The sequence below is a fragment of the Pinus tabuliformis genome, chromosome Q (genome assembly GCF_031772625.1).
Source record: "Pinus tabuliformis cultivar Carrire ecotype Pingquan chromosome Q, CPIR1, whole genome shotgun sequence".
Classification (NCBI taxonomy): Eukaryota; Viridiplantae; Streptophyta; class Pinopsida; order Pinales; family Pinaceae; genus Pinus; species Pinus tabuliformis.
In genome coordinates this window covers 1,364,215,134-1,364,240,276 of record NC_142296.1, presented here as the reverse complement: position 1 = coordinate 1,364,240,276, position 25,143 = coordinate 1,364,215,134, and the positions used below count along the sequence as shown (strand labels likewise).

The 25,143-nt window shown below is 39.7% G+C and overlaps 1 protein-coding gene across 1 annotated transcript; it reads right to left on the bottom strand.

The window, feature by feature from the left end:
* Positions 1-1,259: 1,259 nt before the first annotated feature.
* LOC149224993 (cytochrome P450 CYP72A616-like) lies at positions 1,260-5,534 on the bottom strand. The gene is made up of 5 exons (XM_089388327.1): positions 5,425-5,534; positions 4,238-4,373; positions 2,781-3,070; positions 2,052-2,433; positions 1,260-1,722 (listed from the first exon to the last, which is right to left on the bottom strand). Exons 1-5 carry the CDS (start codon positions 5,532-5,534, stop codon positions 1,297-1,299), a joined length of 1,344 nt encoding a protein of 447 aa, XP_089244453.1. The 3' UTR covers positions 1,260-1,296.
* Positions 5,535-25,143: the final 19,609 nt, after the last annotated feature.

Below are 25,143 nucleotides of genomic sequence, written 5' to 3'. Positions count from 1 at the left end.
AAAGGATAGGCATAAGAGGAAACCGGGCTTTGAAAAGATTGTCTTCAAAAGTTGATAACTTTCATTCACTTTCCAGCAATTTAGGAACATAGGATTTTCATTTTAGGAAATGATTACAAAATAAAAGAAACACAAGATTATACATAAGTCAAAACAATAGACATCTCATACACTAGTATGGAAAGTTAGAAAATGAGCTATAAGTCTTCTTCTTTTTCATATTATATTGAATATATTTGAAAGATGGTTTTTCACATTTCATTTATTTCACTTTAGTAGTCTATCTAGCTTTTTTATTTGGTGAGAATCAACATCTCACTCCACTCTCTTGTCAATCCAATCAGACTTGGGTGGTTTGGAGGAATGATTATTACCCTCTCTGTCTAGGGTCAATTTCACGAGTGACATGTTAAGCTCTTAATAAGTATATTGTTATAATGGCCTTGAGCCCTATGTTGACAAAGTCTCGATCTTCTAAAATCCGCTTTACCTTAGGTATATATCATCCTTGAAATGAGGGAAAGTGCCTAGCAAGTTTCCTAGGGATATATCTTCCATAGTACTTAAAAAATATTAAAAATATTGTCCCATCCTCTTAAGCACTTAAATGAGAATGACAATGTTGGTACCTTACTAGCACCAATTGACATAGGAAGGGAAAACCATCATAAGTGGGATTTCAACCCACATGGGGAGATAACAAATTTTCCTCTCAATCCCCTAACCTAGACCTTATTGAAAACCTTTTTCTAGGGTTTACCTTTTGCACTTACCCTTTACGTTTTTATTTCAACTATTATGCATATAACAATTAGAAAAGGATGACATTGCATCAATGTAAGAATTTTCACCTCAAAATCAACTTCTTCATTAAAAAAGATTTTGGTTTAGAGATTATGTTATAAATCACCTTTGTGTCACAATTATTATACATGTAGGTCATTCATAATACACATCAAGTATACAAAATTAAAACAAGAACACTAATTTAGAACAAAATTCCAACATAAAAGCCACTGTAATAGTAATGATTGTATTTATTTTGGAAAATCCATAGATAACAACTATACAAGCTAAGGAGAGTAGGCAAAACATAACCCTGAAACTATCAATAGTACCAAAATGAGAGATAACACTATCACATCAAACCAACCAGGGACATGCACCCAAAAGCACATTCTAAATTTTGGAATGGATAATGCCTATTTTTAATTTAGGGAGTTTTAGATTTTCATAGATACATGTTTTTCAGTGATTTTTATAGATACATGTTTTTTCAGCGTGGCCATTTTGACATTAATTCATGTTGAGGATCACGTGGGCTCCATGTTGGGGTTGCATGGTTATCACAAGGATACGTGGACGTGCATAGGATGGTGAAGTGACAAAAGAAAATTTTTGTAGAATCATGGCTAACACCACTTTAGCTTCCAACATAGCAAAATTCTGACCCACGCATGTCCTTGGACCAATTCCAAACGGCATAAATGCCGATGGATACTCTGCGGCTTTTGCAATTCCCTCACTAAATCGTGATGGGTTAAATTCGTTTGCATCATTTCCCCACAACGATGGATCATGATGGACTGCAAGGATGGGAAGCAAAAGACCAATGCCTGCAGGAATTGAGAGCCTTCCAAGCTTCATTGGTTTGTATGTCTGTCGTTTTAGAAACACAGCTGGTGGATAAAGTCTCAAGGCCTCATTTAGAATCATTCCCACCTGCAAACATGTGTAAAATATTTTTAGTCCGCCAGCCAAATTTTCTGCCTTGAGAATTTAAAAAAATCTATAAATGTAATCTTGGGATCGTCTAAACCTACTTGTTTAGTTAATATAGATTTTGTATGATTTAAACACCGCTTCACAGTAGTCATTGTGAAGAAATTCTATTAAGATACTACACTAAACTCTCCTCTTTTAGTTTCTCCTAAACTAGCTGATCAACCAAAAGGATTCTACAGTTCATTATTCTGATTTAGCCTATATGAACATAATAATAATCTACCATAATTTGCTTGGAGAGAAAGGTTTGTGGAAGAAGCCATTACAATCTTAAGGCGATTCACGCTATCTGCATCTGGATAAGCATTTTTTCCACATACTTCCAACACCTCTTTGCGTGCATACGCCTGCCAGTCTTGATGCATTCCCAGTAATATCATGGTCCATGTCAACAGGGTTGATGTAGTTTCATGTCCAGCAAAGTAGAAAATCTTGCATTCATCAACGATTTCCTCCATAGTCATGCGTACATTGACCCTCGCCTGTTTCTTTCTAGCAGACATCATAAGACCAAATAGATTGACTCTATAGTTGCCTGACTTTTCTTTGCCAGCAATCCTTTCCCTAGCTTCAATGACCTGCACAATGCATCTTCTGAGTTCTTTTTTCAACTTCCGACATTGCCTGTTCCTTCTTGTAGGCAGGAACCTGTTGAGGAGGCCACTCTCACACATTACAAAAGCCAGTGCCGCATATTCTAAAATCTTCTAAATCATGGCACACTATATGGTATATTTCAGATTAAGAAAATTACTAAACACGCATCACTATCTAAATTATACATCGGCAGATGAGCTTGAAAGGGATGATAAATATTCCATTGCCATCTCTACCGGTCAAATAAATATTGCAAATCTTCTGAAGTTACTGTTATCACCAAAAGATAAAAATCTGGAGAGAAAATTTGTGTATACCCAAAAGCGATTATATTTATAATACATTTGAGTGGTTTGAGATTGTATGATGGTGCTTCCATCGAAACTCCAAATTATCACCTAAAGCCTGGAATATCAACTCTACGAAATGATTCAGTTGCAAGTATTATTAGTTGATCCTGCATATTGAAGAAGTGCTTTCCCTCTTCATAACTGCTTCCAAATTCTGTGTGAGCGAGAACATCTGCTGTCAGATTGCGGAACTCCTTGAGCACTTCAACTTCTGCTTCACTAGACAACACCAATTTGCTCCATTCCTCCAACATATTGGCAGTACGTTCCACAATTGTGTTGGGAATTTCTGATAATTCCAGAACAAATAGAGAAAAAATGCTTTGTTTTTTAACATTCTGTTTTTAACACAGAAAACTAAAAATCTTTTGCCGAATTGTTGGGGATTTTTCTGGTAAAATCCCAAAAACAAACAAACAGAACACACAGAGGCAATGCTCTGTTTCCTTATCTCCACAGGATCTTTTTGCACAGGGAAGCTTTAAAAAAATGACTGAGAACAGAGTATTACATACCCAGAAAATGATTTCTATTCATTAAAATATAATGCCTGATACATATTCATCCTCTTTTACTGAGAGGGATTCACCAAAAATACATTCAGCCAACAAAAAAAACTCTGTCTCCTCCTGAGAATTTACACTGCTGGTGTGTAAAAACCCATTTACATTTACTGCTGTAAAACCCCTTTTACATTTACTAGTGTAAAACTATTTTTACACATACTGCTGTAAAAATAAATTTACATATGCAGCTCAAAAAAAAATTATGTGCACCTCCCTGTTCTCTCTTTATGCACTGCTGTGCAATATCTCACCTTGCTTCACTCTACGCACTGTTGTGCGATACATTACATGCCTCACACAATGGTCGACTCATAAAAACCATTTCATAAACTTATGCGCTCCCCCTTGTTCTGTCTTTATGCACTGCTGTGCAATCACAAAACTAAACTCCCATGCATCTTCTCTTATGCACTGCTGTGCAATATCTTCACGCTGGTCAACAAAAAAAATTCACACGCACATATGCGCTCCCCTGTTTTTCTTAGCTTGCACTGCTGTGCAAAAACCTTGGTTTTTAGCTGCGGCTTCGTTTTACAATGGTCAACTCGCGCTCAAAAACATAACTTATATGATATATATGCCATACAAAAAATAATACGTAAGAGCATATGCCCATACCTCCAACTTATAAAAAAACATTAAAACTAAAGACTCTTACCAATACTTCTACGGACACAATTAAAGCATTGAATTTCTTTACCGGCGGTCAACCAAACTTCAACTTTACTCCACGCAAAGTTATTAATGTTGGCTCATATGCTACTTTGGTTGATGGACGGCGGAGAACGACGAAGCAAATCGGATGGTGGACAAGGATATCGGAAGACCATTTGCTGCTGAACGATAGCGTCCGATAAACCTGTACCGAAGCAAAAATGGCTGAGGACGCGTGGCTGAAATTAATTGGATCGGGCTCGTGTGTACGGAAACTGCTCTCACCGCAAAAGCGGTCCGAAATGCATCAGACGGTTTGCTGGTTTCGCTGAGCGGTTTCGGGTGCTGCGTGCTTGCTGAGTTGATGGCGGATTTGGCCTGCCATCGCTGTCCACGATTTTGTCGTCGCTGTCCACAACGCCTGCAGTTGGAATTAATATTCCAACACGAATATGGTGTTTCAGCAACACAGTTTCGTCAATTACTTAATGCAGTGTTTTAGCAACGGTGTTTCAGCAACGCTGAAACTGGCATTTCAGCAACACTCTGTTTTGACGCAGCGTAACAAAAAAAATATTTTCTGAAAACTGAATTTTAACAGTGCACAACAAAAAGGAATTTGTATTCATTAACAATACTTCCTCTAACAGAGAGATTACTACAAGACTGCTTTAAAGACAGTTCAAAAACTTCAAAAAAAACTTCACACTGTAAAAATAAATTACATTAATGTGTATGCACTGCTGTACATTACAGAAAGCAAAATAATGTCTCCTCTAAAAATCAACACGTTGTTTTTCACTGCTATGTCTGCACTGCTGTGCATCTACAAAACACTTTGTTTTTGCTCAAAATTAACGCTGCTGTAACACTCTGTTTCTTTCTTGAAAAGACTGGCCCTGCAGTTGAAAATAATATTTCAACACTCCCCTTTAGTTTCAACTGCTGGGTTATCAGTCATACTTAGACATTTCCTCAAAAACTCAAAACTTTTCTGTCCCAAAGGCTTGGTTAGAATGTCTGCAACCTGCTCCTGAGTTTTGCAATGTACTAAGACAATTTCTCCATTGTTTACCAACTCTCTAATATAATGAAACCTTGTATCAATGTGTTTCGTTCTCTTATGAAACACAGAATTTTTGGATAATGCAATCGCAGAACTATTGTCACAATAAATCACAGTTCCTTTTGTCTGCTCTTGGCCTAAGCTCCTTAACATCCTTCTCATCCAAACTGTTTGACATGCTGCTGCTGTAGCTGCCACGTATTCTGCCTCTGCTGTAGACAATGCTACAATAGGCTGTTTTTTAGAAGCCCATGAAATGGCTCCTAAACCCATGTGAAAAACATAACCGGATGTGCTTTTCCGGTCATCTACACTTCCAACCCAATCACTATCAGTGTATCCAATTAAATTTGAACATTTTGAAGTAGTATATAAAATGCCAAACCTTTTAGTACCTTTAACATACCTCAGAATCTTTTTTTCTGCCTGCCAATGTGCTTCTTTTGGCCTCTCCATGAATCTGGAAATTAGACTAACATCATACATTATGTCTGGCCCAGTTGCAGTCAAATACATGACACTGCCAACTATGCTCTTGTACAAACTAGGATCAAAATTCTTGTTGCTGTCCTCTTTGCTGAGTTTTAATCCCATCACTGTGGGAATGATTGCTGCTTTGCTCTCCTGCATGTTAAATCTTTCCAACACTTCATTAACATATTTTGCCTGTGAAATAAAAATCCCATTTTCACTTTGTTCTACTTCTATTCCTAAGAAGTATCTCAGCAAACCCATGTCAGTCATTTCAAACTCTTCTTTCATGATTGTTTTGAAATTTTCAATAAGGTAATCATCATTACCTGTGAAAATAACATCATCAACATATAACACAACAATTAGTATTTTACCATCATTTTCTTTGATGTAAAGGGTGGGTTCTCCTTCACACTTTTCAAATCCATTTTCCAGTAGATAGGAATCTATCTTACTGTACCATGCTCTTGGTGCTTGCTTCAGCCCATAAAGAGCTTTCTTCAATCTGCACACTTTGTGCTCTTGGCCTTTCTTCACATAGCCTAGAGGTTGTTCAATGTAAACCTCTTCCATTAACACTCCATTTAGGAATGCTGACTTCACGTCCATTTGGTAAACTTTCCACTTGTTTTGTGCTGCTATGGACAACACTGCTCTCACTGTTTCCATTCTAGCAACTGGTGCAAAAGTTTCATCATAGTCTCTCCCATACTGCTGCTTGTATCCTTTGACAATCAGTCTTGCCTTGTGTCTTTCTATTTTTCCTTCAGCATTACTCTTGGTCTTGTAAACCCATTTAACTCCAATGACTTCTTTTCCCTTTGGTAGTTCAACTAAATCCCATGTCTTGTTTCTTTCTATGGCATTAATCTCCTCATCCATAGCTTCTATCAATTTCCTATCCTTAATTGCATCTTCAAAATGAATAGGGTCTTCAACATGACAATATAAAGCAAATAAAGAATTCATATCTTCATTTGCTGCTTCTTGTTCATAAATGTAATTTAAATTTCTGAACTTCTTACCTCTTTCATTTGGTGTGCAAGTGCTTGAAGAAGCACTTGAATTTCCTCCTTGTGGGGTGTTTGGAGAAGCACTTTCATTTTTCCTCAAGGGTGTCCCTTGCTGCCCTTGTGTTGGTGTTGTTGCTTGGAGTGTTTCAGCCATCTCCTCATCATCTTCATCATGTGACAAAGCGCTTTTAACATTCATTGTTTTCTCTATGCTTTCATCCCAACCTTCCTCTTCAATGAACTGAACATCTCTACTCACAATCAGCTTCTTGGTGGATGGGTTATACAACCTGTAAGCTTTGGATTCTTCACTCTATCCAATGAATATACATTTCTCCCCTTTGCTGACCAACTTCTTCCTTAGCTGATCTCGAATGTGTGCATAAGCCACACATCCAAAAACTTTCATGTGGGCGACTCCTTGCTTTCTCCCACTCCATGCTTCTTCCGGAACTTTGTTCATGACTGCTTTTGTAGGGCATCTATTCAAAATGTACGCTGCACAATGTACAACTTCAGCCCAATAATCATTTGGCAAATGCTTTGCATTCAACATACTCCCCGCCATGTCCATGATTATTCTATTCTTCCTTTCAGCAACTCCATTTTGCTGCGGGGTGTACCTAGTTGTAAACTGCTTATGAATTACATTTTCTCTACAAAAACGTAGAAATTCCTTGGAGATATACTCACCTCCTCTATCAGTTCTTAGAACTTTGATATGCAGCCCGCTTTGGTTTTCTACAAGTGCCTTGAAATTGCAAAATCTTTCAAACACTTCACTTTTGTTCTTCAGAAAATAAACCCAAATTTTTCTTGTAAAATCATCAATAAATGTTAGAGTATAGTGGCTACCTGTAAGAGATGGAGTTTGCATCAGTCCACATAAATCTGAGTGAACAATTTCTAAGGGTGCTTTTGCCCTTATGATTTTCCCGCATGGAAAACTTTCTCTATGTTGTTTTCCCAAGATGCAACCTTCACAAAGGTTGTCCGGTTTCTCTATCAATGGTAATCCTCTTACCATTCCTTTTCTACTCAACAAATTAAGACCTCCAAAGTTGAGATGTCCAAATCTCAAGTGCTACAACCAATTTTCATCCTTTGGTTCACTTTGGAAAGCCTCTTGAGTCACTGTTGCAATCACTTCTTTATTTTTCAAATCTGCGTTCATTCTGAGAGGGAACATCCTATTCCTTGTCATCTTTACTTCAGCAATACATTGTTTGCTAGGTGCTCTATCCATGATAGTACATACATCATTCACAAAGAAAACATTATATCCCTTTTGCACAAGCTGTCCAATACTTAAGAGATTACATTTCATTCCAGGAACATAATAAACATCTGCTATGGTTTTCTTTTCACATTTTTTTGTTAAGACATTTACTTCTCCTTTTCCCATAACAGAAACTTTATTATCAGTCCCTAGTGTGACTTGTGACTTCACATTCTTATCTAACATAGAAAACAGGGCTATGTTTCTTGTCATATGGTTGCTACAACCGGAGTCTAGAAACCATACATCTTCACTCTTTTCTTCAGCTATATTATAGGTTAAAAACAAATTGTTTTGGCTGATATTTTCTTTAGTAAAATTTGCACTAGTTCTATTACACATATCATGTTGTTTCTTCTTACATTCATTGGCATAATGCCCATATTTTTTACAATAATAACATTAGACATTGGATTTTTCATATCTTTGTCCTTGAGCATGATGTTGTCCACTTTGTTGGCCGCTGCCTTGGCCTTGGCTCTGATTTGGATTGCTGCCTCTTCCTTGAGAATTTTCTGGACTGTTTCTTCCACCTCTATTTTGGCTTCTACCTCTTCCTTTCTTGTTTCCTCTGCCTTGACCTCTTCTTCTTCCAAAGGACATATGGGTCTTGAAGGCATGTTCTAGAGATGAGTTTTTATTCCTACTCAATCTCTGCTCGTGTGTTATCAGTGATGCATGTAGTTCATCAACTGTGAAGTTTGTGAGATCCTTTGTCTCTTCTATGGTGGTGACAATCACATCAAACTTTGAGGGTAGGACCCTCAACAGTTTCTCCACAATCCTCCTTTCTTCAAGAATCTCTCCATGAGACCTTATCTGTGTGACTAGACCAATTACTTGTGTGAAGAATGAGTCAATATTATCTGACTCCTTCATGCATAGATTCTCAAAATCTCTCCTCAGCAACTGTAGTTTTGTTGTCTTCACTTTCTCCATGCCTTGACAAGCTGTCTTGAGAGTTTTCATGCTTCTTTGGATGTCTTGGCTGCTGCTATCCTTGAAAACACATTATCATGCACTGCTTGATACAAAAATACGAGGGCTTTTGAATCCTTCTTCTTATAGCTCTTCAACATACCTTTCTCTGCCTGAGTTAAGTTATTAAACTCTTCTTCACCTGCTGGTCCTTCAAATCCATCCTCAACAAATTCCCATAAATCTTGTGAGGCAAGTATAGCCTTCATGGTCATGCCCCAATAGTCATAGTTTTTTCCATTAAACTGCGGGAGCTGAGTATTAAAAATACCCATGCTAGTGCTAGTGCTGGAGCCAGCCATTTTTGCACTCTCAAAAATATTTGACTGTGTATTAAAAATCATTGACTGTCTTCAACAGCAACACAAAAATTCTTGAAAAATACCTTGGATTATTTCTTGACTGAATCTTCACTCTGCTGGAGGAGCTGCTGCAGCAATAAATCCTTCCTTCAACTTCTTTGACACTTCAAAGAGCCTGGACTAGCTCTAATACCATGTTGGGAATTTCTGATAATTCCAGAAAAAACAGACAAAAAATGCTCTGTTTTTTAATGCTCTGTTTTTAACACAGAAAACTAAAAATTGTTTGCGGAAAACGGTGTTTCAGCAACGCAGTTTCGTCAATTACTGAATGCAGTGTTTCAGCAACGCTGAAACTGGCGTTTCAGAAACACTCTGTTTTGACGCAGCGTAACAAAAAAAATATTTTTTGAAAACTGAATTTCAACAGTGCACAACAAAAGGGAATTTGTATTTATTAACAATACTTCCTCTAACAGAGAGATTACTACAAGGCTGCTTTAAAGACAGTTCAAAAACTTCAAAAAAACTTCATGCTGTAAAAAGAAATTACATTACTGTGTCTGCACTGTGTACATTACAGAAAGCAAAATACTCTGTCTCCTCTGAAAATCAACACACTGTTTTTCACTGCTATGTCTGCACTGCTGTGCATCTACAAAACACTTTGTTTTTGCTCAAAATTAACGCTGCTGTAACACTCTGTTTCTTTCTTGAAAAGTTTTACACTGCTGTGTGTAAATTTTCATTCTTTCATAAGCACTGCTGCGTATAACAAAAAAAAACTTCTGCACTGTTGTGCATTACAAAGAGAACTCTGTCTCTGTTAATTTTGACACACTGTTGTGCTTCACATTACATTTTCATATTCAACAAAAAACTGAACATCACATTTTTTCTTGTGCTGTAAAAACAAAACTACACCTGTGAATTAAAAAAAATAAAATTAAAATCTTACCTACATTTACCAACCACAGTAATAAATTACCATCATTCTGTGAGTGACCACCATTCCGTAATAAATCGCTGTGTAACGGCTGATTCAGGCAAGGACTGGGGCTGTGGCTGTTTAATGGCAGATTCATCAATGCAAAGGTATGGCAGTTGATTCATCAGTATAGGGGTATGGCAAAGAGGTATGGCGGTTGATTCATTAGTACAGGGGTATGGCAAAGGACTGGCCCTGCAGTTGAAAATAAATTTTCAACAAATTGTTGGAATCAAACCCTGTTATGGTAGTAGAAATATTATTAATTAATTAATATTTACAATTACACAATTTTTATAGACTTCATCATGATATATAATTCTGAATATAAATTTGCAGTAGATAAGCAACTCAACTAAATTTTCAGGGAATTAGGCCCGTGATGTAGGAGCATGTGTTCGTAGCATTAAAGTAGCTGTGTTTTTATTAGAGACCTGAGTTTCTGTTAGTAGATAATCTAAACATCTATATTTAGAAAGTTTTTCTTTGAGTTTAACTATTTTTAGTTGATACATAAACAAAGAGAGAGCAGCGATCTCTATTGACCGGGCTGGAATGTCCTTTAAGACAAAGCATTCCTTGTCCCAAAATTATGCAGTCATTTTTCGAGTTTCTTCTACATGGCTCTTTCAAGCACACCCTAGTATATTGTACTTGTTCACCTTTGTTAGTTCGAGGAACAGATAGTTAAGTTGGAGGATCGCCTTCCCAATTTGAAAACTTTTAATGGAAGTTGAAGTCCTGAGAGTAATAGGCTCCAATAATCATTCAATTTGGTTGGGGTGAAGAAAAGAAATGGGAGGGGGCAACCCCTGCCAAAAGAAGATGCAATCTATTTGAAATAGCACTAGAATTGATGAATAAGGTTTCCTATTTCCTAAAGCATAGCAAATTGTCCGAGTCTTTCTCACTCCAACCACAGTTTCAGTGGGACTATACAATGGACCTAATGGTTAAGAATGTTTGTTTTCTTCTGGGAGGTCATAGGTTTTAATCGGGATTGGGTGATGGAGTAAGAAATAATTGCATATGTATGTGAACTTAATGAGAAGAATGTTAAGGGAAATGATTCCAACATGGATTTCTCAGGAAAATAAACAGAAGCTATTTTATAAGAAGATATAGAAGCAGGAATCAAGCATCTTGCCAAAGGGAAGTCACCTGAACTAAATGGTTTAATAGCTGAAATGGTCAAATGGGGAGGTCCATCTTTACACACACTTCTCAAGGATATATCTATCAAACCATTGGTAACAGTTCCTTCAAAATAGCAGGTTAGCATAGTGATACCTATTCACAAAGGTGCTGATATAAATAATGTGAGAAATTACAGAACCAAAATAGTTATTATCCTTTTTCCAAGCTATTTGGCACTATTCTAAAGAGGAAGATAAGTAATTGGAAAAACAAAAAACAATGTCAGGGCTCCCTCTCAAGTTGGTTTCTAGCCTAACAAATTAACCATTGACCACCTGGTAACTGTAAGAGTTGTTGCCATGAAGTGCAAGGCAAAGATAACAGAAAATACTATGTACCTTTGCTTTGCTTTGTCAATTTTGCTAAAGCCTTCAATACAATGTCTCAAATTAAACTTTGGGAAAGAATGGAGAAAGTAGGAATTCCAGTCGAGTGGGGAGAAGTTACCTTCCAATTATATGAACAGGTTATAGAAGAATTGGGGTGTTGGAAAATCAATGTGTTTTTAGATTAAAATTGATTCTCCTTGATAATTACTTGTGATATTTGTTGGCTTTTTATTACTTAGTTTTACTTCATCAAGCAATTACTAAAACATGAAGATCACAAAGAACACAAATATAGGCTCCAAGCCAGGGAAAAATCCCACAATTGGGGAAAACCCAAACAATCCTCCTCTTATAGAATCAGATCAGAATGAGACCTCCAAGACCCAAAGACAAAGACTTCCTCCAAGCACCAAGTTAGCCCTCCATTCTCTGTCAAGATTCATCTTCAATAAGATGGTTTGATCTGTCACAAGATCCCTTGTCCACAATGGATCTTACAGCCCTCCAATAGCTCGCATATCATGGATACTACAGCTCGCACTCCATATCTACTACAGTCATTTTTTAGCTCGCATACTATCATGCAGGAAGTCTGCTATAGCTCATATTGTTTCATAGAATTCTGATCACAGAAAACTTGCATCTACTCCATAGAAAACTCGCACATGTTCTTTTGCCTTCATTCAGAACTTCCACAAACTTGCTACAGAAAACTTCAATGAACTTTTCTTGAGAACTTCCACGAACTTGATACAGAAAAACTTGCATATATTCTTAAAAGAACTCCCATATCTTTCCACAGAACAGCAACGAAAAAATGCATACCAAAATGAAGGAGAACAGGTGCCAATATATACTTGTTTGCAACTGTGAAGGGTCACATCTGTTGATTAGGCCGACTTGACCATTTGGAGGATGGACTTGGTCTTATGGAGGTCAATTTGACTCTTTTTGACTAAACAAAAATTATTTTCCTTTTTCTTACAAAGTCCAAATGGACCTTTGACTCAAATTTAATTCTTTGATTTAATCACAACCTAGAAGCGTGAAGAACATGCTTAACTAAAGTAATAATAATAATATAAATATTCTTCTTCTTTTTGCTTTTGATACAAGTACAAAGATAAATATGAAGATCAAACCTAGTTACTTTTCCAACACTCCCACTTAAGTAAAGAGGTAATCATAATGACTTGATAGGTCTATCTTAAGTTGAAATATTCACATGAGAAGGGATCCATATTGATAAGCATCAATGATGATAGACTATCATCATAGCTAGTGTTGTCATATTACCAAGGCCTTGACAAATACACTCTGTCTCTCTACAAGATTAGAGCACAATGCTGGGAAGCATTCTGTGGGACACTACACTGCCTTTCCGAGATAAATACTCCACCTAAGATACCCAGAGTATGTCCTCCACTGGACCATTTCCCTCAAAGAAATGTCTATCCACCACACTCTTCTTTATCCAAGTCCATGTACTTGACTTCGGATCTCCATCCTACTCCATCACAGTACAAGACTCAAGTATGTCTGTTCAAAATGCTTATCCAATCCACCATTCTCCTTATCCATTTCCATGTACTTGACTAAGGATATCAATCCTAATCTGTGACACTACTTGACACAAGGAGAACCAGTTTCCAACCTTACTCCCTCTCAACCTGACCGGAGAAATCCATGCTCACTCCCTCTCAAACAGGGAGAGTACATCAACAAGCCTCAGCTTGTGTTGGAAGTACTCATACTTCCCTTACATCAGCTACCTGTTGTTGTTGTAGCTTCCTCAACTAGCCCTCTTATCATTAAGTTTTCTCATCTTGCAATTCCTGAACTAGGGCTCCAAATCTACCTCTTAACAGATCATGATTCCTTCTCTCATGATCCTATACTTGAGGTCTTCATCTACCACATCATCCATATCTACCCATTTGCTATTCTTTTGGTTATTTCAGAAGATTGTTCCTAGAGCGATCACGTTTGCCCTAACTTTGTGACAAATCAGCGGCTCTTGTCACTCTTCTTAGGGCCTTTAGATCTACCCAACTTGTCAACCATATGGCTGCTCCAAAATGTTGCATTTTAGGGCTTGCATAGTCTGCCCTCTAAACATCCTTCCAACTACATTGGAATACTACTTCTTAGGGCTACCAAATCTGCCTACTATCCATCTCTTTGCTGCTCCAAAGGTGACAGAACTAGGGCTTCACAACACTGCACCAATAACCATTTTTCTACACCAAAGGATTGTACTTAGGTTAATCAAACAAGCAGCCCTCTTACCAGAAGTATGCACCAGAAAACACTATAATTGGGCTACTCTAAAACACTATTCAGAACTCCATGAATAAATTTTCTCTTCCTCTCTAGTCACAACCCTTCTCTCTGCCCAATCATATGGACATCTATTCAACAACCTAAGGCAACACCACTGAAAAATCTTGCATTTACTTGAGACATTGCGTCCCTTACATGGTCAACAGACCTGGGCTTCTTAGGTCTCCTTTAGTGTCTCACTATCCCTTCCTCTATATGTTGGACAGAGCAAACATCAGACTTAGGGTTTCTTGTCAAATGCCCACATAACATTGAATGACCTTTTGCATACAATGTACTTTGGGCTTCATTGATCTTCCCACTTATCAGTGATATAACTGTTACCACTCAATCTAGCAAAGGTCTCACGTGGGGTACCCAAGGGACAACTACTAGACCAAATGACAACAATGGGACAAAGACCCACTGTCACCTCAATCAATGTCCCTTGCTCTTTACAGACTTTCACTAATGGGAGGAGTTCCAGTTTAAGGTAAATCACTTGAATGATAGGATCAATGGCAAGGTATGATGTGATTTCCAAGACCCATCCAAAGGAGAGGCTCAAATAATGGCCCAATGCCTCAAGAAGAAGTTAATGGCTCTCCAAGAAAGGCCTACAATGAGACCTAGGAGGAAAGGTTATTCACTAACAAGGGATACTTCTATACCTAAGGATTCCTAAAAAGGAAAGACCTCTCTGTGAAAATTTGGTGATCCTGAATCCTACTGCAGTAACTGATAATATTTCTTCTATTTGTTAAATTACTTAAACAAATTATTTGCAGTTTTCTACGGCAAATATCAAAATACATACACTGCAACCTTCACAAATAAAATTTTGCAGAAAATAAATACAAGGAAAATACTAGCACATATATAACCACAGTGACACAATTGATTTTGGACAATTTTCCCTAGAAAAACCCAATGTGGGAAAGCTAGTGCAGCAGATGAGGGTTTCTTTTATTAATCTTCAGCAATAATTTATGTACAAGACAAAATAGAAGAAGAGTCACTGAGAGAAATTTACTAGTGAATTTCTCACACTCCACAACAATTTTTTGACCCCAAAGAGGACCTCTTGCCTCTTTCGTTGGCCCTTCTATGTCACCCTCTGCGTAGTGACTTCATGGGCCCAGCGTCAACCCTTCTGCTACATTGACTGTGCCCCTCCTCCACGCTGCCTCTTCCAGATTCATCCTCCACTCTCAGACTATGCTGATGGCCTCTCTCTCCCACCTACAACTCGCTCTTTGACTCGATTTTCTCTTGCCGAACTTCAGACATTGAGAAAATCGATCTGCTTGAGCAACTGAGTATTTGCCTTGATGTGTTCTCCATCTACCCATCGACTTCTTCTTATAATCTTCTGTTGGAGCACCAACAACCAAGATTAAAACATAATTGATGGCTAAGATTAACTAGAAGTCACTCCATGTCTTCTTCTAGAATATTCTCACCATGACTTAATTACTACCATTTAATTAACCAGATTTCCTAAGTTTAGACTTAGGGAATCATTTGAAAAAGTTAATTTTTTTAAATAAGTCGTCTCTAGGTGGAATTTCCAGAAACGATTAATGGTTTTTGGATAATACATGTATTCTAGCCTCTCCACAAAATTTTGTGGCGAGAACACATCCGATGATACAAAAATCAACACTCCCTCTTAGTGAGGAATGTGTTCTAGTGTTGCAACTCACTGAAGCAACACCCTGTCTCTGCTTTACCTCCTGTTGCGCTGCTGATGTTTGGCTACTCCGCCCATCACCACTGCGCAACTCTGATATGAGCTGCATCTTTGTTGCTAATGACCCTGCTGAATTGTTGTCAATTACTGCCTCTGCACTACAACTCCCTCTCATCTACCGTTGTTTCAACTGAGAATCCAACTGCTACTGAAACGTGTTCTCCACCATACCCATCTATTCCCTGAACTAGATGAACTTAGTTCTCCCTAGAGCTTTCGTCAATATGTTTGCCACTTGATCTCTTGTGGGGACATACAACAGCTGGATTGTCCCACGTTGAACACAATCCCTAATGAAATGACATCTAATATCAATGTCGCTCCCATTTTCTTCATGAACAAACTCACTAGTGATTTCCTAAGCGATATGGCTTCGCACATAGTTGTGCTAGATGCCATATATTATGCTTCTGCTGAGCTCAATCCTACTGACTTCTGCTTCTTGTTGCACCAAGAGATCATCCCTGATCCAACGCGGAAGCAGTACCCAGAGGTACATTTCCATTCCACTGAACTACCTGCCCAATCTGCATCTGTGAATCCGCTCAACCTGGCGTCTACTCCTCGAGTATATTTTAACTCGAGTCCGACTGTTCCACGCACATATTTGAGAATGTGCCTAGCTGTTGCCCAATGCACCCTTTTCAGTTTCACCATGAACTGAATAAGGGTATTAGCAGTGAAACAAATGTTTGGCCTGGTGTTGACCAGATACATGAGTGACCCAATTAGATTCTTGTACAAAGTGGGGTCGACTTCCCTGTCCCCTAAGGCACCTATCTTTTTCCTGTTGGTAGTCATGGGTGTTGCCATGGGTCTGCAATCCTGCATTCTGAATCTCTTTGGAATTTTTGTAGCATATCTCCCTTGCCCAAGGAATATTTCCCCATTCTTTTGCCATACTTCCAACCCAAAAAAATAGTGCATCAACCCCATATCCTTCATGTCGAATTCTACTACAAGGTTCCTTTTGCAATCCTCGATGAGCCTCGATGATCCCGTAAAAAACAGATCATTTACATATAAGACCAGAATGAGAGGCTCATTCTCCACCATCAGATAGTAGAAGAGATTGGGATCTACATCACTCTTGATGAATCAACTACTACAAGTAACTTTCAATCTGACCATATGAAGCCCTTGGTGCCTGCTTGAGCCCATACATGGCTTTCTTCAATCCGCATACATGGATACTCTTCTCATGAGTCTCGAAGCTTTCAGGCTGCTCTATGTACACATCTTCTTCTATCACCCTGTTCAAGAATGTTGTCTTGACGTCCATCTGGTGAATTTCCCATCCCATCTGTGCTGCTAGGGATATGACAGATCTGATAGAGATATATCTAGCAACTGGAGCGAAAGTATCCTCATAGTCTATTCCTTCTTTTTGTGCATACCCCTCTGCCATGAATCTAGCCTTATACTTTTCTACACTGCCATCTACGACGTATTTGATCTTGTAGATCCACCTGGAACCCACTACTAATCCATCCTCTGGTTTAGGCACCAGCTCCAACACATCGTTTGTCATGATAGAATTGTACTCTTATACCATGGCATCCACCCACACCTGATGTTGTGTGGCTTCCTGAAAACTAGAGGGTTTTGCAACCTGAGCCACCAAGGCCTGGTATTTATCAGGGTGTCTGTCTTGCCTCTTATCTTTTCTAAGAGCTTCGACAAACTCTTTTGCATCCTTCAAGGTCTGACGCACTTCCTTACTCGTCCTACCACTGGTGGTGGGAGGTTCAATCTATTACTCTACCTGTACCTACAACTCTGTCTATTGAGAAATTCCTAGATCTCCTGCTCCCGAGGAGACACTGGTGCTGGTCACTGTACTCGAATTCTGTGACTGTCCCCCTGCTTGTTCTACCTACGGTCCCTGCTATTTTTGGAGTAAAGAAACATCTAATGACTGATCTCATGTAGGCATCTCTCGAGATCTTCTGAAAGATTTTCCTTCCATGAACTTTACATCTCCCCTCACTACATCTTCCTGCTTCCAGGAACATAGATTCTGTATGTCTTTGAGGTCTCGCTATATCGTACAAGATACCCATTTTCTACAGTTTGATCCAACTTACTACGCTTCTCATCTGGAATGTGACAATAGGCCACACTATCCTTCTGTTGAGAAGATGTTGCACAATGGATGATTAACAAGCCTCATACTCACCTCTTATTTATACAAAATAAGTTGGCTCCAAAACATCACATTCTAGGGGTTGTCCAATCGTCACATGCCTAAAATATCTTTAGGTCGACCTTAAGCATAAGTCACAACCAAACAACATATGACTTCAAAAATTCATAACTCCTCAACGACAACTCAGAATTGGATGATTCTCATTGCGTTAGAATCGGCTCGCCGAGAGCTATCATCCTCATCCATCACATGATGCGTTTTTGGCCCAAACATCTATGGGTGCAAAACCCTAGGCTTGGGTTCTAAGATGAAAAACCTACTTGTGGCGCTTTGACCTCCAACCCTCGAACACTAGGACTTGGTGTGCCTCCCAAGCTACACAAATCAACACTCCCTCTTAGTGTGGGAGGTACTTCCAAGACTAGGAAGTAACCATCATCATTCAGCGACAACACTAGCCCATATGGCACCCATCACTGCAACATACCCTGTAGATGAATCCAACAATCTCAGTAGTGCCTCTGCCTCATCACATCTGAACCTGAAGGTCGCAAACCTCCATAAGGTTGGTCCCTTGAGGCTAGACTCCATCTAAAGCCTACACGATATCCACTGGCTCAGTCCTACAAGCACTCATCCTCCTGGATCAAATACAACTTGTGCAAATCCCACCAATCTCAGATATACAACATCACGATCTGATGAAGATTCTAGCCTTCCAATAACTAGTGAATCACATGAATCCATATTGATCAGCCTGATCTCATCCATGCCAAAGAAACCTTGGAGTTGTACCAACCATCCATGACAAGCCAATAGAATTCCACAATCAACAATCTACCCTATAGCAAACTGTTGTTCACCAGGCTCACCACCAATCCACCAAAAGTCCCAGCTAATCTCGCTGCTAAGCCAGTCAAGGCCATGTAGGAATTTACAGGGTAAGTTCCTCAGACAAAACACCAAAGGACACTGCTCACAAACAGATCATAGATCAATACACCAGTATTATTGACGTGGTTAAAACCCTCAAAGAGGGAAACAGTCCACGGCCTGAGCCAACGCAACCACTTCAGACAATTTATTAATAAAAGAATGAAAATTTACATAAGCTTCTCTCATGAATGGTTACCCTACAAATGACCCTCCATGCTATTTAAATAGAGATCATGGACCAATCGGGTGTTAAGCCACGGATCAAGTGTCGGTAATACTGAGGAGAGAATGAACTGTCGGATCACTACATATCGTGATCGTCGAATTGTAAGTTACAAAAGTACATAGTAAAGAAACACACTTTACCTAACTCTACACTAGACCAAGTTATACTTAACTATTTCCTATGTGTCGGAATATCCTAACAGACCACATCTCCATGTCTTCAGCTGAACCCTTTGCTCCATGATTTAGACACCCACAACTCCCTCTAAGTTGCTTTGTTGTGCACACTATGATTCACTGTCCCTCAAAGTAGCTCAGATACCCTTTGATACCATGTTGAATTTCCATGGCCTTGGGTCTAGGATAGAATCTTAAAATCTCTAACACTACCAAACTAAGAAACTCAATGATGCTACTTTGCACAGTGGAATATAAACAACAGTAAATCACACATGCAAAAAATATAGACAAATTTTCTTACAATTATCAACCCAACTTCGTTATGTTAAACAAAATATAATACAACAATCTAGGGCTCCCATACCAGGGATAATGGCCCTCATACATCCACTAGTACAAGATACAAACTACGACTTAGTGTTTGTCCATCGACAACCAATCTGCCCTCAACAAGATACTCTGACCATCTGGCTAGTGAAGTCAACTCTCTCAGCTCCCCTCAGTCATGCCCTATACCTGCCCAGTCCTTTGACTCTCGATCTGCAACACCTACCTCTATTCATGCTCCAAGTCCATCTTGTTGTTGAATCTCGACTATCCAATCTGCTCACTAGTTGATCGTTCATCCATCAACGCATCAACACATTGAGACTCCTGTCGATTTGTTCACAGCTCCACTTGTGAACAACTCTCCACTGCCCACTACTGCTCCTCAGCTACTCAGGGACTTCAGCCCACTATGGTCTTCCTGTGTTGCACCGATGAAGACCAACATAGGGCACAGAGCGCTTCCAGCTATCACTGCAATATGTCCATCTCCCACAATGAACACGGGCTAGGAGGATTTCCCATCATTTGCTGTAGAAGTCCTTCTCCACACACAAGTCTCGAGCTCCACAAACTGCTCCTAATTGATCAAACCCTTGAGCTCATCAACTGCGTCTCTTGCAACCACCTTTGTGTTGATTTTTGGGTAGCATCGGATGTGCTTTAGCTCCGAATTTTTTTGGAGTGGCTAGAACATAGCGATCTCCAAGACCCAGAAATCATTTGGTGAAATTCCATTCGGATTGTATTTTATTAAAATAATTAATATTTTTAATGGGGTTCCTAAGTCTAAACTTAGGAAAATTAAAATGTTAATGGGTATTAATGAAAATATGGGTGAGAAGCTTTTAAGAGATGAGGATCAAGTCTAATTTAATCTTAGTTGTTGATTAGAGACTTAATCTCAATTGTTGATTCATTAACAAGAAAAGTATAAGAGGAGGATTGAGGGTCGGTTGGAGATACACCAAGGGAGTATATTGATTAGTCAGTTCAATTTTTTGTGGCACGGTTTGCTGAGAGAATCAAACCAGTGATCTGTTGCAGTGAGGGACAAAAGCAGAGATTTAGGTCGGAAAGTAAGTTTTGAGCCAAAGAGTATATAGCAGAGAGACAACTTGAGTGACAGGAAGACAACGCAGAGGCCTACGAAGATCAGGAGGGACTCACGTAGAGCCTACGCAGTCCAAGAGGGGCTCACACAGTGGTAGTCCAGAGTGTCGTCTATAGTTTGAGATTTTCCTGGAAAAGTGAAGTTCTGAGCTGGGAGGGTTGAACGACAGCCTTCATCTAGCAGATCAATCCAGCAGTTGGGTTGACGCGGTCCTCCAGAGGCAGGATGCACGCCCACACAATTATGGTGCTAGGGACTTCTCAATACTTTTTTGGGAGGCGTGCTGAGATCAGCTAGGGACTTCTCAATATTTTTTGGGAGGGTGCTAGATCAGTCATCAGATCAACTGGGGCTTGGGGATGAAGTAAACCCTCATATGTATTTCTCGCTGCTATGATTTCTCTGTAAGGTTTTTAGTGTGAGAGACAACCTATTGTACTCGGATTCTGCTTCCTTAATAATAAAAAACCCTCTATCTGTTGCACCAGTTTTCCCAAGTTGGGTTTTTCAGGGGACGTGTTTTCAAAAAATAACAGTGTCCCTTGTGTGTGTGTCTCAATTATTGCTTCAGTTTATGATCTGTATACCAGTGTAGATTGCAATAGTGTTTACATCAACATTTATGTAATTAAATAACTTATTGAATGAGATAACAAGTAGGAGATGTTAAACTAGTCACTGCAATACGATTTCTCTTTCTAGATTAAGAAATTTTCACATGGTATCAGAGCTATTGCAGATCATAGGACGCTGAAGTTGTCAGCTGAGAACATCCAGCAGATTTGTTGCAGGGAGGTACTTGTCCGAGTGACAATGTCGTTCTAAAGCCAGAGAAGCAATTGAAGGGGTGACGTAGTGCAGGAGGAGTGACACAGAAGCTCATGTAGTGCCTACATTAGCTTCTAAGCTAGGAGGAGGTGACACAGTAGACGAGAGGAGCCCACACAGTGACTGCGTCAGCTCTCTGGGCCAGTGCAGAAGCTAAGAGGGACAGATCGGGCTCACGCAAAGCCACGTCAGCTTTTTTGGACTGAGAAGGAGTGATGCAATGGTTGGAAATGTTGATTTTGGGTAGCATCGGATGTGATTTAACTCTGAAATTTTGTGGAGGGGCTAGAATACATGAGATCTCTAAGACCCAGAAATCATTTGGATCCTTGAGGTGCCCAAACTCTTGAATCACATACGGCTATGGGAACCCTTAATGATAGTATCAGAATGAAGGGAGTCAGTTGGTACGAGGGATGATGGAGCAATAGTGGCAGAGCTAGAGTGCCAAAGTCTAAAGCAGCGCAATAGAGTGTTGCAGCAGTGCGGGAGGCACAAAGCAAATACAACAACAACGCAGTAACATCAAAGGATCAACACAGATTAACAGCAGAGGTAGCTTCAGCATCATGGGGTATCCAGACTAACCAATATGTCAACTTTTGGGTGGATTTTTAATTGCTTACTCTCAGCAACTAAGTTGCAGTGTAGCAATTAGCAATGGCAATGCATGGGCAACATGATGCAGCATATTGAGAGGGAGTTGTAGTAAAAATGTAATAGTGACAGTGGTAGTGTCACGGGCAATAGTACAGGTTGCAACAGTGCAGTGGATGAGGGGCAGTAGGCCAAGCATCAGCAGGGCAGAGGACCGATGTTGTGGATTAGTGTGATACCTCTGTTGGGAAGTATTGCTAGAGCACATTCCTCAATAAGAGGGAGTGTTGATTTTTGGGTGGCATCAGATGTGCTCTAGCTCTGAAATTTTGTGGAGGGGCTAGAACACATGAAATCTCCAAGACCCAGAAATCATTTGGCGAAATTCCACCCGAGTTGTATTTTATTAAAATAATTAATATTTTTAATGGGGTTCCTAAGTCTAAACTTAGGAAAATTAAAATATTAATGGGTATTAATGAAAATATGGGTGAGAAGCTTCTAAGAGACAAGGATCAAGTATAATTTAATCTTAGCCATTGATTAGAGACTTAATCTCGGCCATTGATTCATCAACAGGAAAAGTATAAGAGGAGGCTTGAGGGTCAGTTGGAGATATACCAAGGGAGCATATTGATTAGTTAGTTCAATTTTCTGGGGCACAGTTTGCTGAGAGAATCAAAACAATGATCCGTTGCAGTGAGAAGGGCAGAAGCAGATATTTGGATCAGAAATTAAGTTCCGAGCCAAAGAGTACGTGGCAGAGAGGCATCTTGAGCGACAGGAAGATAGCACAGAGGCCTACGCATCCGCCCATAGTCCTACCAATCTGGAAGGCTCGTCCTACCCAGAATGCTCTGGAGTCTAGAAAAATACCTCCCAATCCTCTGAGACTATGTTCAATGCGGTCCTCACCATTAATTCCTGATCCGATGTGGCCCTTATGGAAGTTAGCTGGTCACAGATCTCCTTCAATCAACAGAGGAAGACATCTATCTGCTCTCCCTTTTGCAACTGATATGACTGCAGTTGATTTTCAAGTAACATCTTCCTTTGCATGAAAGTATGTTGGTACAATTTCTTCAAGGCATCCCACATCTCATTTGTCATGTCCTTCTCAGCAATATGCGGCACCACATGATCCTTGACCCCATTAAAGATGATGCACTTCGCCCTAGCCATTGCCTCCTTGTACTTCTCATTTTCATTTGGGTCAACTAGGATCACTATCGTTTTCAAGGCAAAATCCTTGATGTGATATCTGTCTAGAATGGACAAGATCCTAGCCTTCCAGACCACGAAGTTGGATGCACCATCCAACCTATCCTGATCTCTCAGTCCATTCACGGCCATTATGTTACTCTTCTTTCAACTCCTCCGAGTCTCTTAACTTCCCTCCTGGAAGTCCTCTGTTCGACTCCTGTTGAGTCTCTCAACTTCCGGTCTGGAAGTTCTTGATTCGACTGCCTATGAGTCTCGATTTCCCTTATGGAAATCCTTCCTCCTTGGTCTTGCCCTGTTAGGTACTGTTCTAACCACAGTATCCCACCAGCGTTGCTCCGCAAATTACCCACAGCCTCCTATACCCCAACAACTGAAGGGTTGAGCCACTTGGATCTATGCAATCTCGGCATCAGCAAATCAGCTCCCCTAGCTAACTACATCAGATCTCTTGGCCTCTGTGTGACCCTGATTCTACCTCCCTTAGCCTTTGCATTGCCTTACTCTAGCCCAGAATGATGATGCAGTCTCTCCACATCACTCCTTCCTTTGTCGCCTTCTGCACAGATCATCTCTGTCACTCGGGACAACTGAATCTGTTGTTATTGATCTACTAGTTTATGCCTTTAGTTAGTGGTTTGCAACCACCCTCTGATACCATGTTGGAATTTCTAAGTCTAACCTATTAGAAATTCTTCCTGTACTATCTGGTTTATTTCTTCCTACTTGTTTAATTACTTAACAAGTTATTTACCATGTAAACACTGAAAATAAACACAAGTCAATATCAACATCTACATATCATCAATTGAAAGAAAACAAGCACACAAGTGACACAGTTATTTTTGGACCAATGTCCCCGGAAAAACCCCATGTGGGAAAATCGCTACACCTATTCAGAGGGTTTTATTATTATGTAGTGTTCAGAATACAACCAAGGTACCAGAAATGGCTCACCAACAGAGAATTCCCTCAGCAGTAGTACCTCTCCTTAGAGACAGATATTCCAGCTGATTAATCACCAAATTAACGATCCCATAGCAACAATTTCAGCGTCCACTGCTCTGCGTCACCCTTCCTGGCTCACCAACACCCAGCCTGTCCCACGAAAATCCTCCCATCACTGCCTCTTGGCCCTGCGTCAACTTTGCCAGCCTCTGCGTCAGCCCTTAGACCCTCTGTGTCACCCACGTTGGCCTTGCCTGGCTCTGCGCAACTCTCAGTTGCCTCTCTGTAGCACCCAGCTACCTCTTTGTCAACTTCTCCAGGCTCTGTGCATCTCCCAGCTGCCTCTGCATCAACCACTCCAAGCTCTGTGATGTCTCTCTGGTACCAAATCTGCCTCTCTGCTATGTATTCACTACCCCTCGCCGCTGATCGTTGATTCTATCTCCTTAGAAAACCCCACTCTAGAGAATAGAATGACTGATCACTCTAGTGTGTTCTCCAACTGACCCTCAAGCCTCCTCTTATACTTTTTTCGTTGGTCCATCAATGTTCGAGATTAAAGCTCTAATCAACGGCTAAGATTAGATTTGGCTTGATCCATGACTTTTGGAACCTTCTGACCTAGTTTTATATTAATACCCATTAATATTTTATTTTTCCTAAGTAGTTCAACTAATTTAGCACAAATGAAAGCAAACATGAATTACAAACATCCACAAAATAGTCTTACAAATATTCATAATCCATGCAAGAATAACGTGACGGCCATGAGGCTTCTGATATTAAGTAAAATTCACAAGACACATATATACAGTGAACACCACTAGCCCCAATAGTGGAGTGTTGGAGCCACTCCTTGCTCCCCAAAAGAACTAGCTTATCTCTCTAATGCCTTACGGAAGGAACCAAGGTGAAAATTCCTTTGCTTGTACAATGAGGGTGTATTTATAACAAATAGGGTGATC